General features: G+C 38.8%; 1 protein-coding gene across 6 annotated transcripts in view; it reads right to left on the bottom strand.

The window, feature by feature from the left end:
• The window catches only part of TRIM69 (tripartite motif containing 69), a 48,556-nt gene that overhangs the window by 14,911 nt on the left and 20,172 nt on the right, over positions 1–13,473 (bottom strand). For all 6 annotated transcript variants that reach the window (XM_045067795.1, XM_045067797.1, XM_045067796.1 and 3 more), the window contains 2 exons: positions 1,706–2,182; positions 604–699 (listed from right to left, as the gene is read on the bottom strand). In XM_045067795.1, the coding sequence (XP_044923730.1) occupies positions 604–699; positions 1,706–2,182 (573 nt within the window). The remainder of the gene's footprint in view (positions 1–603; positions 700–1,705; positions 2,183–13,473) is intronic.

Here is a 13,473-nt window from a genome sequence, read left to right as displayed (position 1 = left end):
CTTCCAGATGCCAAAAGCCAGAGAAGATTCTCTTCCATAGAATAATTAATGAAGAAATAGAACCCCCAGTTTAGCCCCATAACCTAGGAACTGCTTTGCCAAGTTTCTAACTATTAATGTTCTCCTAGAGCTCCTGTGAAGCTCTAGGCAATAGTTTATTTCGTTTGGGGGAAGCTAAGAAAGATCAAATTGAATGGTAAAAAACAGCAATCCGAGAGATCTGCAGTCAGAAGTAGTCTGGTTATAAACCCAAAGAAAAGAAAGATATTTCTTTGGGCATAAAAATCTTTAGTGGATTCCTCTGATAAATCCATTATTTTGCCATATAGAAGAGGAAAGATGAGACAGATCATGACCTCAGAACAATCACCTAGTGACTGAGCCATCAGAAGTATCAGCATGTAACAGGAAAGGTCAGTCTATTCTCTGTGTTGATCAACCATTGAAAACTTATTTCATACAGTGTCCACTTTCTAATTCTATAGCCCAGGTGCCATTTAGTATATTGATAATATACATATAGGCACCTTTCTACTCATATAGCTGAAGTTACAAGCAAGGTGTTTCAGTTCTATCTCATAACCCCTTTACCCTGCTTCTCACCTTGTAAGCAGCAATAGCATCTTTCTGCATATTCTTCAGGGACTGAAGTTCCTTCAGGGTTGCTTCCAGTTCATCTTGATGGGTGGTGAGCTCCTTCTGGAGATACCACATAGAGTTAATCCACACTAACTTGGGAGATGTCAGGCCATAGGTGTGTATCTCTAAGCCCCAGGGTGTCAGGGGAAAAAAGCAAGTTATTGCTGCAAGTGCTTCCTTTCCCCTGAATCATAATTCCTGTTTCTTCAAAGAATTGTAAAGAAAATAACAAGTCGCAGAAAAACTTAGTTTTATGCTCTTATTAGCTTACTATAGGGGTTTGAAGAAGATAACTCTGCATTTTCTACTGTAGTAATACTGTTCTCACTAACTATACTTCTACTTATATTGTTATCATTTAGAATACTCATTCCTGGGGTGACTGGGTGGCTCAGTGGGTTAAGCCTCTGCCTTCTGCCTGGGTCATGATCCCAGGGTCCTGGGATCGAGCCCCACATCTGGCTCTCTGCTCAGTGGGGAGCCTGCTTCCCTTCCTCTCTCTGCCTGCCTCTCTGCCTACTTGTGATCTCTCTCCCTCCGTCAAATAAGTAAATAAAATCTTTAAAAAAAAATACTCATTTCTTCCTTTCGCCCATTCAAATGTAAATTATTTCCCACTTCAAGCTTTCCTTCACCATACATCCCCTATTTCAGTTTTCTCTAATCTTCTTTGAAATTATAAATATTTATGATTACAATGTGACAAAATTTAGCTCTCAATAGACTATCTTGCTTCTGTTGTTTTATTCATTTTAAACTTGACTAAATTTCAAAACTTTTATAATAAGAGCAATATCTTGTACATCCATACTCTACATGGGGTCTAATAGAGTTCTCTCATGGCAGCAAAGAGGTCAATATTTCATTGATTGAGTGAGTAGGCCAGAGCTACTCCACTGCTCCTTTCCTATAATCAGCAACTCTAGAGAAAGAACTTTGCAAGATATGTTGTATTTTCTAAGCTTACTAATAATCATCTGAATAAAGGTTGGCATAGAGAAGAAACCCTACAAAAGATTTTTCCCAGCTTTCCTAAGGCATTTTTCAAGGTCCAGGGCTCACCCACCATGAAGAAATGGACAGCATCAGAGATCTGCAGGAAATCTTTAGACTGCCCCACAGACAACCGAGCATCTTTGCATTGAAAGCAGATCAGTTTTCCATCTGGCTTACTGAATATTTTCAGGTTCTCTCCATGCTCTGGGCACTGTGGATGGCCCTTGAGTAAGGGTAGCTTCTTAATCTTCTCTACCAGCTTCTCAAGTACAAGGTTGAATGTACAGTTGCTATATTGACATAGCATCTTACACTCAGGACAGAATGTTTCCTTTGCTTGCTGCTTCCAAAAGTTTTGGATACAGGCCTGGCAGAAGTTGTGGCCACAGCTTAGCATCAATGGATCACGGAACCAATCATTACACAGTGGGCAGTGTAGCTCCTTAGTAATATCTTGTATCTGCACTTTAGAGGGTATCTGGGTGATCAGATCACATACTTCCTCGTAGTTGCCTGGCTCAATGTTGGAGCAGGGTCTGGAAGGTACCTTTGGAAAAGAACAACTAAAATGAGTTTCACTTTCCTGCTGCCCATTTCAACACTCCAGGAGAGTGGGCTCCATTCTTAAAGAAACTGAGAATAGGTACAGCCAGAGTAAAAGCACCGGTCTCCTCTTTGAAAGTGATCTGATAAATTCATCATTTTCTAATGTTATTTCTACTCCCAACACTATTTAAACTTTAACAGAGAACTAAGGCAAAAGAAAGAGTATTCAAACTAAGAATGTTTTTTATTGTATATTCTTTCCACCCACTTTCCCAATGTATTAATTAAAAGTTTTACTTTCAACTTTTGTTTTACTAGTTATTACCTTTTTGTTTTGTTTTGTTTTGTTTCTAGAAGTCACATACAAAGAATTGGAAGATCAGATTCCTCAGTGATATAATATCACCAACCATAATATCATCTAGTCTTTTCCTCCTCCTTTTTAAGAACACATTCCCCAGGGGCACCTTGGTGTCTCAGTGGGTTAAAGCCTCTGCCTTCAGCTCAGGTCATGATCTCAGGTCCTGGGATCGAGCCCCGCATTGGGCTCTCTGCTCAGCATGGAGTCTGCTTCCCTCTCTCTCTGCCTGCCTCTCTGCCTACTTGTGATCTCTCTGTCAAATATATAAATAAACTCTTTAAAAAAATAAAAAAGTGGTGGCGCCTGGGTGGCTCAGTGGGTTAAGCCGCTGCCTTCGGCTTAGGTCATGATCTCAGAGTCGTGCAATCGAGCCCCGCATCGGGCTCTCTGCTCAGCAAGGAGCCTGCTTCCTCCTCTTTCTCTGTCTGCCTCTCTGCTTGCTTGTGATCTCTCTCTGTCCAATAAATAAATAAATAAATAAATAAATAATAAAATAAAAATAAAAAAGAACACATTAAAGAAATAACATACATATAGAAAAATGCAGAATCATGCATATAATTAAATGACTCTTCACAAAATGAACACATCTGTGTAATCATCACCCTGATCAGAAAACAAAACTAATAGCATTCCTGAAGTCTCCCATATACCTACTTCAAGTCATTATCCCTCATCAAGGTTGACCACTGTCTTGACTTCCAACACTATATACTAGTTTGCCTGTTTTTGAATTTTATATAAATGCATGCACTATTTATTCTTTTGTTGCTAATTTTTTTTTTAAGATTTTATTTATTTACTTGACACACAGAGACAGTGAGAGAGGAAACAAGCAGAGGAAGTGGGAGAAGGAGCAGGCCCTCCACTGAGCAGGGAGCCTGATGTGGGGCTCAATCCCAGGACCCTGGGATCATGACCTGAGCCAAAGGCAGACAATTAATGACTGAGCCACCCAGATGCCCTGTTGCTGACTTCTTTTATCAACCTTGAATTTGTGAGATTTTTGCATATAATTCTATGTAATTATAGTCCATTCATCTATTGTGTAAATATAGCATAATTTATTTCTCCATTCAACTGTTGAAAGACTTTTGGGTAGTTAACAGTTTCAGGCCATTATAAATATTGTTGCTGAGAACATTCCAATTCATATCTATATGTGTGTGTGTGTGTGTATATGTATATATATAGATTTGTTTCATTTTCTTTGTTCAGTGTAACTTTTAAGATTTATCTGTGTTAATACACATAACTGAAAGTCATTCATTTTCACTTCCATATGATATTCTATTGGTGGAAATTGTATTTACTCATCTTACTGTTGATAGACAATTGGACTGTTTTGGTGTTTTGCTATACAACCAACACTACTATGAACATTCTTTCTTATGTTTCCTGGTATATATATGCAAGGGTTTTTCCAGGTTATTTAATGTTAAACCAACTTTTCTTCCCTGGATCTAACCTATCTTGATCATGATATATTTTTCATGTATTCTTAGATTTGGTTTTGTAGTATTTTATTTAGGATTCAACCTCTATGTTCATGGCTGAGATTGCTTTTAATTTTCTTTCCTTAAACCATCCTTGTCTGGTTTTCATATCTTATCTAAGTTATACTAACTGCATAAAATTAATTAGGGAGGGACACCTGGGTGGCTCAGTGGGTTAAAGCCTCTGCCTTTGGCTCAGGTCATGATCCCAGGGTCTTGGGATCGAGCCCCGAATCAGGCTCTCTGCTCGGTGGGGAGCCTGCTTCCCCCCTGTCTCTCTGCCTGCCTCTCTGCCTACTTGTGATCTCTGTCAAATAAATAAATAAAATCTTTTAAAAAAATTAATTAGGGAGTGTGCCTTCTTTTTCTCTTCTCTGAGTGTGTGTAAAAATAATAGAATTATCTGTTCCTTGAGTATTTGGCCAAATTCACCAGCATAACCTTTGGGACTGATACTTTGTTTTGTTGTTGTTGTTTGTTTGTTTTTGCATTATCTAGAAGTACTGTTTTACTTCTTCAATACTTAAGGGATCATTTAGATTTTCCATAATTTTCTGACCCAATTATGGTAATTTATATTTTTCTGAGAATTTACTTTGCCTAAGTTTATAAGTGTATTTGTATAAAACTATATTCTCTTATTATCTTTTTATTGAAATATACATACATAAAGGTATATACAGTATTTATATATTTTAAATAAGAATAACAAAGCAACATTTTGTAATTGCCACCCAGGTCAAAAAGTAAAACACTAATTGCCAATACCTTTGATGACCCCTGTGTGTTCTTTTCCAATTGCATATGTCTTTTTTCTCATAGATAGCCAATATTCTGCTTTTTTGACTTAAACATTACTATACTTTTCTCTATTATTTCATCATCTATGATTGCATCCCTAGCTAATATAGTGTTTAGTTTTTTCTTCTGTTTTGAACTTTATGAAAATACCCCAGATTAAGATAGTTAGGATTCTTTATTATCTCTCATTGCCACTTCTTCACCAAGGTTGTAGCTCTTCAAATGTCCCAGCTTTATTCAAAAGTCTCAGGTCTAGTTCCTTACTTGGTGCAGGCCTAAGGATTGTTAAATCTGAGGTTTCCTCAGTCTCAGTAACTCTAAACTACCTCAATGCTTTTAAGTTCTATATTCTTTTCTTTTTAATTTGGAATTTCTCTTTACTTTTTTGTACACTCCATTTCATAGTATGGATTTCAAAGGATGTCTGTTACATCGTAACTGGCATTTCTGGGTATTTTATAGTGGTAGGTTTTCCAGGAAAAATGGTTAATGGCAGGGTTGCCTGGCTGGGAACTTCAGGGAGAACCCTGCAAAAACAACTATTAAACCTGAAAAACTGTCAGAATGAACTTTTGCAGAACTTTGGGATCTAGTAAAAACTTATAACCAAGGGAAAACTTAAGGAAGAAGCTGCCACATGGTAGTAAGAGTGTAACTGTTGCATTTTAAATCATTCACATACCACTCTTCACTCCCTAAACTGTTGACAGCCATGAAGATGGCAACTGTACTCTTGGTACAAGTTGCTAGTGCCAGAGGGAGTATGAAAGCAGTACTCACAGCTAAATTTATAGTGATAAACACCTACCTTTAAAAAACAATGACCACAAATCAATGACCTAACTTTCTATATAAAACAAACAAACAAACAAAAAACAAGCTAAATCCAAAGCTAGCAGAAAGAAGACAAAAAGATTACAGTGGAGATAAATGAAATAGAGACTAGAGAAACAAAAGAGAAAAATTAATGAAACCAAAAGTTGATTCTCCGAAAACATCCACAAAATTGACAAACCTTTTAATAAGCTAATGTTTTCTAAAAGGAAAGAGAGAAGACTGAAATTATTAAAATCTGAAATGAAAGTAGAGATATTACTAAAGGCCTTAGATACTAGATAGTATCTACTGGAAAAGTATTATAAGAGAATGCTGTAAAGAATTGTATGCCAACAAATTGGATAACCTAGATGAAATGGAAAAATTCCTAAAAACATATTAACTACCAAAACTGACTCAAGAGGGGCACCTGGGTGGCTCAGTAGGTTCAGTCTCTGCCTTCAGCTCAGGTCATGATCTCAAGGTCCTGGGATCAAGCCCTACATCAGGCTCTCTGCTCAGCGGGGAGCCTGCTTCCCCCTCTCTCTGCCTACTTGTGATCTCTGTCTGTCAAATAAATAAATAAAATCTTTAAAAAAAACTGACTGGAGAAAAAATAGTAAATATGAATAGACCTATAATAAGAGATTAGTAATCAAGAACCTACCAATAAGGAGGGGAAAATATGGAGTAGAGGACCCTATTTCAACCAGTCCCTTGAATGAAGATGGATTTCTGCCAAACCATTCTGAACACCCATGAAATCAGCTTGAGATGTAAGAAGTCTACAAACAGACTATCTCTGGCGGTTAGTCTCGAGGTATGAAGCGGGGAGCTGTGATTTTGTGAGCAGATATTGGAAGATAGGGGAGGGAACCTTCATAAACTTGCAGCAGGAAGATGAGAAAAACGCAAAAATCTCCCATGCAGGAGACGGGGCACAGACTCTCAGACAAGTAGCAGTGGGGAAAGAACTTTAGGACAGCACCCCAGACAGAAACCTGGAACTACAGGTGTTTGCACGAGAACTGGGGTGGCTTGCAGTTTTAGAAGCACAAAGGGCAGAGACGTGCCTGGCCCTGGGAGCGGCATTTGGGAGTGCCACTGTGGGGCACACAACCCAGGAGACTACGGTTTTTAGCAACACAGACAGAAACAGAGACAGTGTGGCCTGGAGAGCTCAGTAAAGAGTAGACTGTGATCTCTCTGTTCTGAGACAGAGGTTTGGATGAAGTCACATCTGCTCTTACTCTCGGAAGAGATTCAGAAAGCTGTCAGGGAAAGCTGCCAGAGAACAGAAGCCCCCCAAAGTTGGTATTCACTGAGCACATCCCCTGCCCCCCAGAAGGCAGAGCAACTCTGTCCAAATAAGGTTGCCTCAGTAACAGCATGGCAGGCCCCTCCCCCAGAAGACAGGCTGGAAGAACAAGAGGAGGACAACCCTAAGGTTCCTATAAAACAGGTGCATCTTGCTTGGGTTATGGTTAATATTCAAACTGCATTCCCTCAACCACCCCTCAACAGAATGACTAAGAGGAAAAACCCCCAACAAAGAAAAGAACCAGAAACTATGGCCTTTGCCACAGACCTAATGGATATGGATATAACCAAGATGCCAGAAATATACTTGAGAGTAACAATTATGAAGTCGATATCTAGGTTTGAGAAAAATGTTAATGACCATATAGAATCTCTTACGGAAGAAATGCGATGTAACCAGGCTGAATTTTAAAATGTGATGAATAAAATGCAGTCTAAACTATATACTCTGACCATCAGGCTAAACAAGGCAGAAGAACAAATCAGTGAGCTAGAAGATAAAATGATAGAAAAAAAGGAAACCCAGGAGGCATGGGAAAAACAGATTAAAGCCCAAAGAGTCAAATTGAGAGGGATTAATGACTCAGTGAAATGTTTCAAAATCAGAATTATTGGGATCCCTGAGGGGGATAGCTGAGGACTTCCCTAATCTGGGGAAGGAAACAAATATTCATGTCCAAGAGGCAGAGATGACTTCTCCCAAAATCAGACTGACACCATGACATATAAAGTACAATTCACAAATCTTAGATCCAAGGAAATTATCTTGAAAGCAGCAAGTGGAAAGAGATTTCTTATGCAAAGAGGGAGAAGCGTCAGCATAACCTGTCTGCAGAGACCTGGCAAGCCAGAAAGGGCTGGCAAGACATTGAGGGTACTTAAATGAGAAGAACATGCAGTCAAAGATACTTTATCTAGCAAGGATGTCATTCAGAATGGATGGAGAGACAAGGAGCTTCCAAGACAGGCAGAAACTGAAAGAATATGTGACCACGAAACCAACTCTGCAAGAAATATTAAGGGGGATTCTATAAAAGGAGAAAGAACCCAAGAGTGATAAAGAACAGAAATTTGCAGAGACAATATATAGACACAAGGACTTTACAGGTAACATAATGACAGTAAAATATCTTTCAATAATCACTCTCAATGTGAACAGTGTAAATGCTCACTTGAAAAATTATCCTGATACTAAAACCAAATAAAGATATTACAAGAAAATAAACTAATTTTAGGATTTTTTTTTTTACAGGAGAATGAAAAGCAACTCAAAGACTGGAGAAAAGTATTTGTAAAGCTTGTACCTGATAAAGGTCAAATATCCAGGATATAAGAAGAACTCTAAAAATTCAACAGCAAAAAGACAAACACTCAATTTAAAAATGAGCAAAGGACTTGATTAGATATTTCTCCCAAGAAGACTGACAGATGGCCAACAAGTATATAAAAGATGCTAACATCATTAAAGAAATGCACATTAAAAACCACAATGGTTGGTTCATACCAACTAGGATTGCTATAATTTTTTTTAATAGAAAATAACAAACATTGGTGGGGACCTGGAGAAATCGGAAACTTCATACATTTTTCTGAGAATATAAGATGGTATAGCTACTGTGGAAAACAGTTTGGCAGTTCCTGAAAATGCTAAACATAGAATTAATACATGGCCAACCATTCCACAACTAGGCAGATACCAAAAAATATTAAAACAGGTGTTCAAACAAAAACTTGTTCACAGATATTAATAGCAGCACTATTGACACTTGTCTCAGTTGGAAATAACCTAAATGTTCATCAGCCAATGGAATGGATAAATAAAATAAAATTTGGCATATCCATGAAATGAAAGATTATTCCATTATAGGAAGGAATAAAGTACTGATACATGCTACAACATAGATGAACCTCAAAAACATTATGCTAAGTGAAAGAAGCCAGGCACAGAAGTCGCATATTATTTCATTTGTATGAGTATCCAGAAAAGGTGAATACATAGAAACAAAAAGCAAATTAGTTGTTGCCAAAAGCTGGAGGGAGGGAGAAATGGGAAGTGACTGGTTAACAGGTATGGGATTTATTTTGGGGCCACAAAGATATTTTGGAACTAAGTAGAGGTGATGGGTACACAATACTGTGAATGTGCTAAATAGCAGTCACTGAATTGAACACTTTAAAATGGCTAATTTTATGTAAATTTTACAATTTAAAAAAATGAAGTCATATCTGACTCCAGAGCCAAAATTTTATACTGAACAGGACCCTACTTTGCATAATGCTGTATTATGGCTACTGTTGATGTGTACCACCAGAAGTGGCTTTGATCTCAATGCCTAAGAGTCTGATGAAGTACGCATTCAATAATGCCAGCTCTGTTCTAAAGCCTATATTGCTGGGGCGTTGAAATGAGTAAAATAGAGGATTCTGCCTATAAGCAGCTCACATCCACTAACATTGTAGGTCAGGTTAAAATACAACTAGAAGCCCCTAGCCCATTCTTCTTTTCACTTCCCAAACTCCTTACCCTGCCCCATATACCTCATAATCATGTGTGTGGAAAACCCAATCCATACAACCAAGACACACACACACACACACACACCTGCACACAGCTACCCCTTGGGCACACAGCTGGGAGCTATGGAGGCCGCAGTAGTGGGATCAGAATCTTTTGGGCAGAGAATTTTAGTCCTGGATACATGACATGTGATTCAAAGTAGGAGAGATTATAAACTCCTTAGTCTCATTCATTCCTTGTCATATAAAGAAGAAAATAGTTCAGGAGGCTCAGACTAGGAGCCTCAAAGCACAGGCTCAGAAAAAAGCCCCCCTGCCATTGCCCAGGTCTAGGGCTGGTACTACCCTTCTGTACCATCCCACTCACCTTTATCTTATCTCATCTCGCCAGCTACGGGTTGGGCGTGTCTGTGCTCTGGAATCAGCATGGAGGCACAATAGTTTTATCTCACAGGCCATACCCTTACCAGAATTGAATTCCTGAGCCTCAGGGGCCCAGTGGGGCTTGTCTAACTTAACTGTGTGGAGGACCTAGTTATTACTATTGACTGCTTAGATCTCAGGATTCTGGGCTCTGCTTTCTATAAGGTTTTCTACCAAAATTCCTAAAATGACCTTGCCCACCAATTTTCAAATGCTAGCACCCATTGATTCCAGCATATACCATGGCCAACTCTGTGTATTCATATCCTTTCCTAAATAAATGCTGAAGCTGAAAGGTTGTGACCCAGGAGCATAAAAATGGGGACTGAGATGAGACCTCCTCCAAGTAGGAGGATAATTTGTATAATGGAGATAGGGATGTTTTAGGAGAGCATAAGAGATAGGTCCCTGACACTTGAATAGGGTGTAGGAGTCCAAAGAAACATTAAAGATCACTAAGGTGGGACTTGAAAGATCATATCTTAGGCAGACAAAAAGTGAGGAAAATTAATATGGGGGTAAGAAATATTAAATGTACATGTATTATTTCTCAACTTGTATACTATGTCCTCTGAAGAATGAAAAAGTTAAATATAGACAGAAGTTATATTCTGAGGCAGAATCCCTGAGGATTGGTTATGTCTCATGCTCTTGAAAGGGAAACTAGAACTTATAACTTGTTCTGATTCTCAAGTTAATAATAGAATCAAGGGAATCCAAAGAATTCTAAGACCAAAGTTCTCTCCATCTGCTACACTTCCCCCTTGAAAATTTGAGGATCCAGAGTTGCTTTATTTCTCATTCTTGACCCGCCCATTCCCAGGTAGAAGTTTGTATTTGCCTCTATCTATGGACTTAGTTCTGCTCATATTCACATTTATCCTAGACAGGGGAACATGGCTAAGAATTATTTGACTCATCATCAAATTCCATTCTCATTGATGACTTTTTCTGTTGCTCTCTTCCCATACCTAGATTTTCATCTCCTTCTGTCCAAGTGCTTTGGCTTGTGTCCATAGACCTTGGTTCCCTAGTCTTGTACACCACTTGTGTTCACTATCCCTGACACCAGATCTCCTCAAACCTAGACCTTGCCTGCTTGGATCTACTATAGCCATTTTCTCTTTGAATATTACCTCTCCACCATGCCCTCCAGTCTCTTTTTCTGTAACTCCCATCAGACAAACATCAGAGCTCCTTAGCCTCCTTTCCTCTTAATTTCCTTTCCTTATTTTCTAACTACATTTTTAAACTGTGCTTTGCTCTGGACCTTTTCTCCCATTCTTTTTTATAGATGCTGTTTATTTCTTATTTCTCTAAACATCTTTGAATGAAGAGACATCGTTAGTTCTCCCTGCATCAGCTATTTATAAGAAATTTGCAAGAGGGTGGAGAAAGGGCCATATCTGAGTCTATTTTCTTTATGAAACAATGTGTATATGAGTTCTTACAGCCCTTACTTTCCCCCATGATCAGCACTGCAGGGTTGCTTACAATGTAATCAGTCTCCTCCACTCTTCCTCACCAACAGACTGCTTTCCACAAATATGGCTTGTTTGCCTTTGTTCACTTTCACTTCTCTTGTGTCTCAAATCTTGGTGATAAATGGGTACATGAAAGCTCCGGCTTTAGCCTGCTTGCCTGTTCTCATTGTTCTGTACAAGTGCTTGCCGGTCTTGGGGCACTTTCTTTGGAGAGCTATGTCACTCTTGCTTTGTATAAAATCTGCATCCCTAAGCATCTATTATTACATTCCTGTGTGACTTTCACTATATTGATATGGTAGCCCTTCATAGGCTTGTAATCCAGGCTTACAGATGTCTCTAGTTATATTGCAAGTCGAGTTTGTCTAGTTTTCATTCTTCTTGTAGTTTTGAGTTAAAGAAGGACAAGTTCCTGAGAGAAGAAGAAATGAAACCACTGTTTTTATTCTACCACTTGAAAACCAAAGCTTAAATTGTTTATGACACTTTATCCAACATTTCCACATGTTTTGGGGGGAGAGGGTTATAGAGATATTTCAATATGTCCTTCATATACCATCTTGACCAGATTTGGTAATGTATTTTCAGTAATAATCAGTGTGGATGCCTCTCCTCAAAGATTACAAGTTGGATTTCTCTCCAACTTATAGGAATGGGGACTCAAAGTCCATATTAAACAGTGTTACAGAAAAGGCTATGCACTATTCTTTGCACACCCGGATTTTTTAAACCAAGATTCATCCCCAGTACCTACTGGATGTGTTAATCATCTAGTTGCTGTCATTCGTGCAGTCCATGCTAAAGGTCAAGACTACATTCATGGGGCATTTGGGTGGTGCAGTTGGTTAAGCATCTGACTCTTGGCTTAAGGCTCAGATTGTGATCCCAGTGTAGTGACATGGAGGCCAGCATTGAGCTCTATGCCCAGCACAGAGTCTTCCTTGGATTCTCTCTCCTTCTGCCCCTCCTGCCTTTGCTCACACTCATACTCACTCTCTCTCACACACACACTCTCTCTCAAAATAAATAAATAGACCTTTAAAAAAAGAGAAGGGAAGACTACATTTTATAATGCAGCCTTCACCCTCTCCCAAGTAAAGGTGAATAAAATTCAAGTGGGCTTCTGACCCATTTGACAACCCAAGGTGTGACCTAAGCAAAAAGATGATCTGGGCAATATTGAACCTCCTGCGAATTTAACTTTGTAAATAGAATCAGGAAATTGACATTTGAAGCAAATCATATAGATAGCCATGAGGTACAATTTGGGACATGAAAAGTCATGGCATGAAGAGTTTTATTTATTTTTTATTTTTTTATTAAAATTTTTTATTTTTTATAATGTATTTTTACATATAATGTATTTTTAGCCCCAGGGGTACAGGTCTGTGAATTGCCAGGTTTACACACTTCACAGCACTCTCCATAGCATATACCCTCCCCAATGTCCATAACCCCACCACTCTCTCCTGACCCCCCACCGACCCCTAGCAACCCTCAGTTTGTTTTGTGAGATTAAGAGTCTTTTATGGTTTGTCTCCCTCCTGATCCCATCTTGTTTCATTTATTCTTTTCCTACCCCCAAACCTCCCAAGTTGCATCTCCACTTCCTCATATCAGGGAGATCATATGGTAGTTGTCTTTCTCCGATTGACTTATTTCGCTAAGCATAATACCCTCTAGTTCCGTCCACGTCATCGCAAATGGCAAGATTTCATTTCTTTTGATGGCTGCATAGTATTCCATGTATATATATACCACCTCTTTTTTATTCATTCATCTGTTGATAGACATCTAGGTTCTTTCCATAGTTTGGCTATTTGGACACTGCTATAAACATTCAGGTGCATGTACCCCTTACAGGGGTAGGATCACTACGTTTGTATCTTTAGTGTAAATACCCAGTAGTGCAATTGCTGGGTCATAGGGTAGCTCCATTGTCAACTTTTTGAGGAACCTCCATGCTGTTTTCCAGAGTGGTTGCACCAGCTTGCATTCCCATTAACAGTGTAGGAGGGCTCCCCTTTCTCGACATCCTTGCCAGCATCTGTCATTTCCCGACTTGTTAATTTTA

The sequence above is a fragment of the Mustela putorius genome, unplaced genomic scaffold, assembly GCF_011764305.1.
Source record: "Mustela putorius furo isolate JIRA1106 unplaced genomic scaffold, ASM1176430v1.1 tig00003898_pilon_pilon_pilon, whole genome shotgun sequence".
Lineage (NCBI taxonomy): Eukaryota > Metazoa > Chordata > Mammalia > Carnivora > Mustelidae > Mustela > Mustela putorius.
Note: the sequence above shows the minus strand (reverse complement) of the source record. Positions and strands in the feature narration are given on the sequence as shown.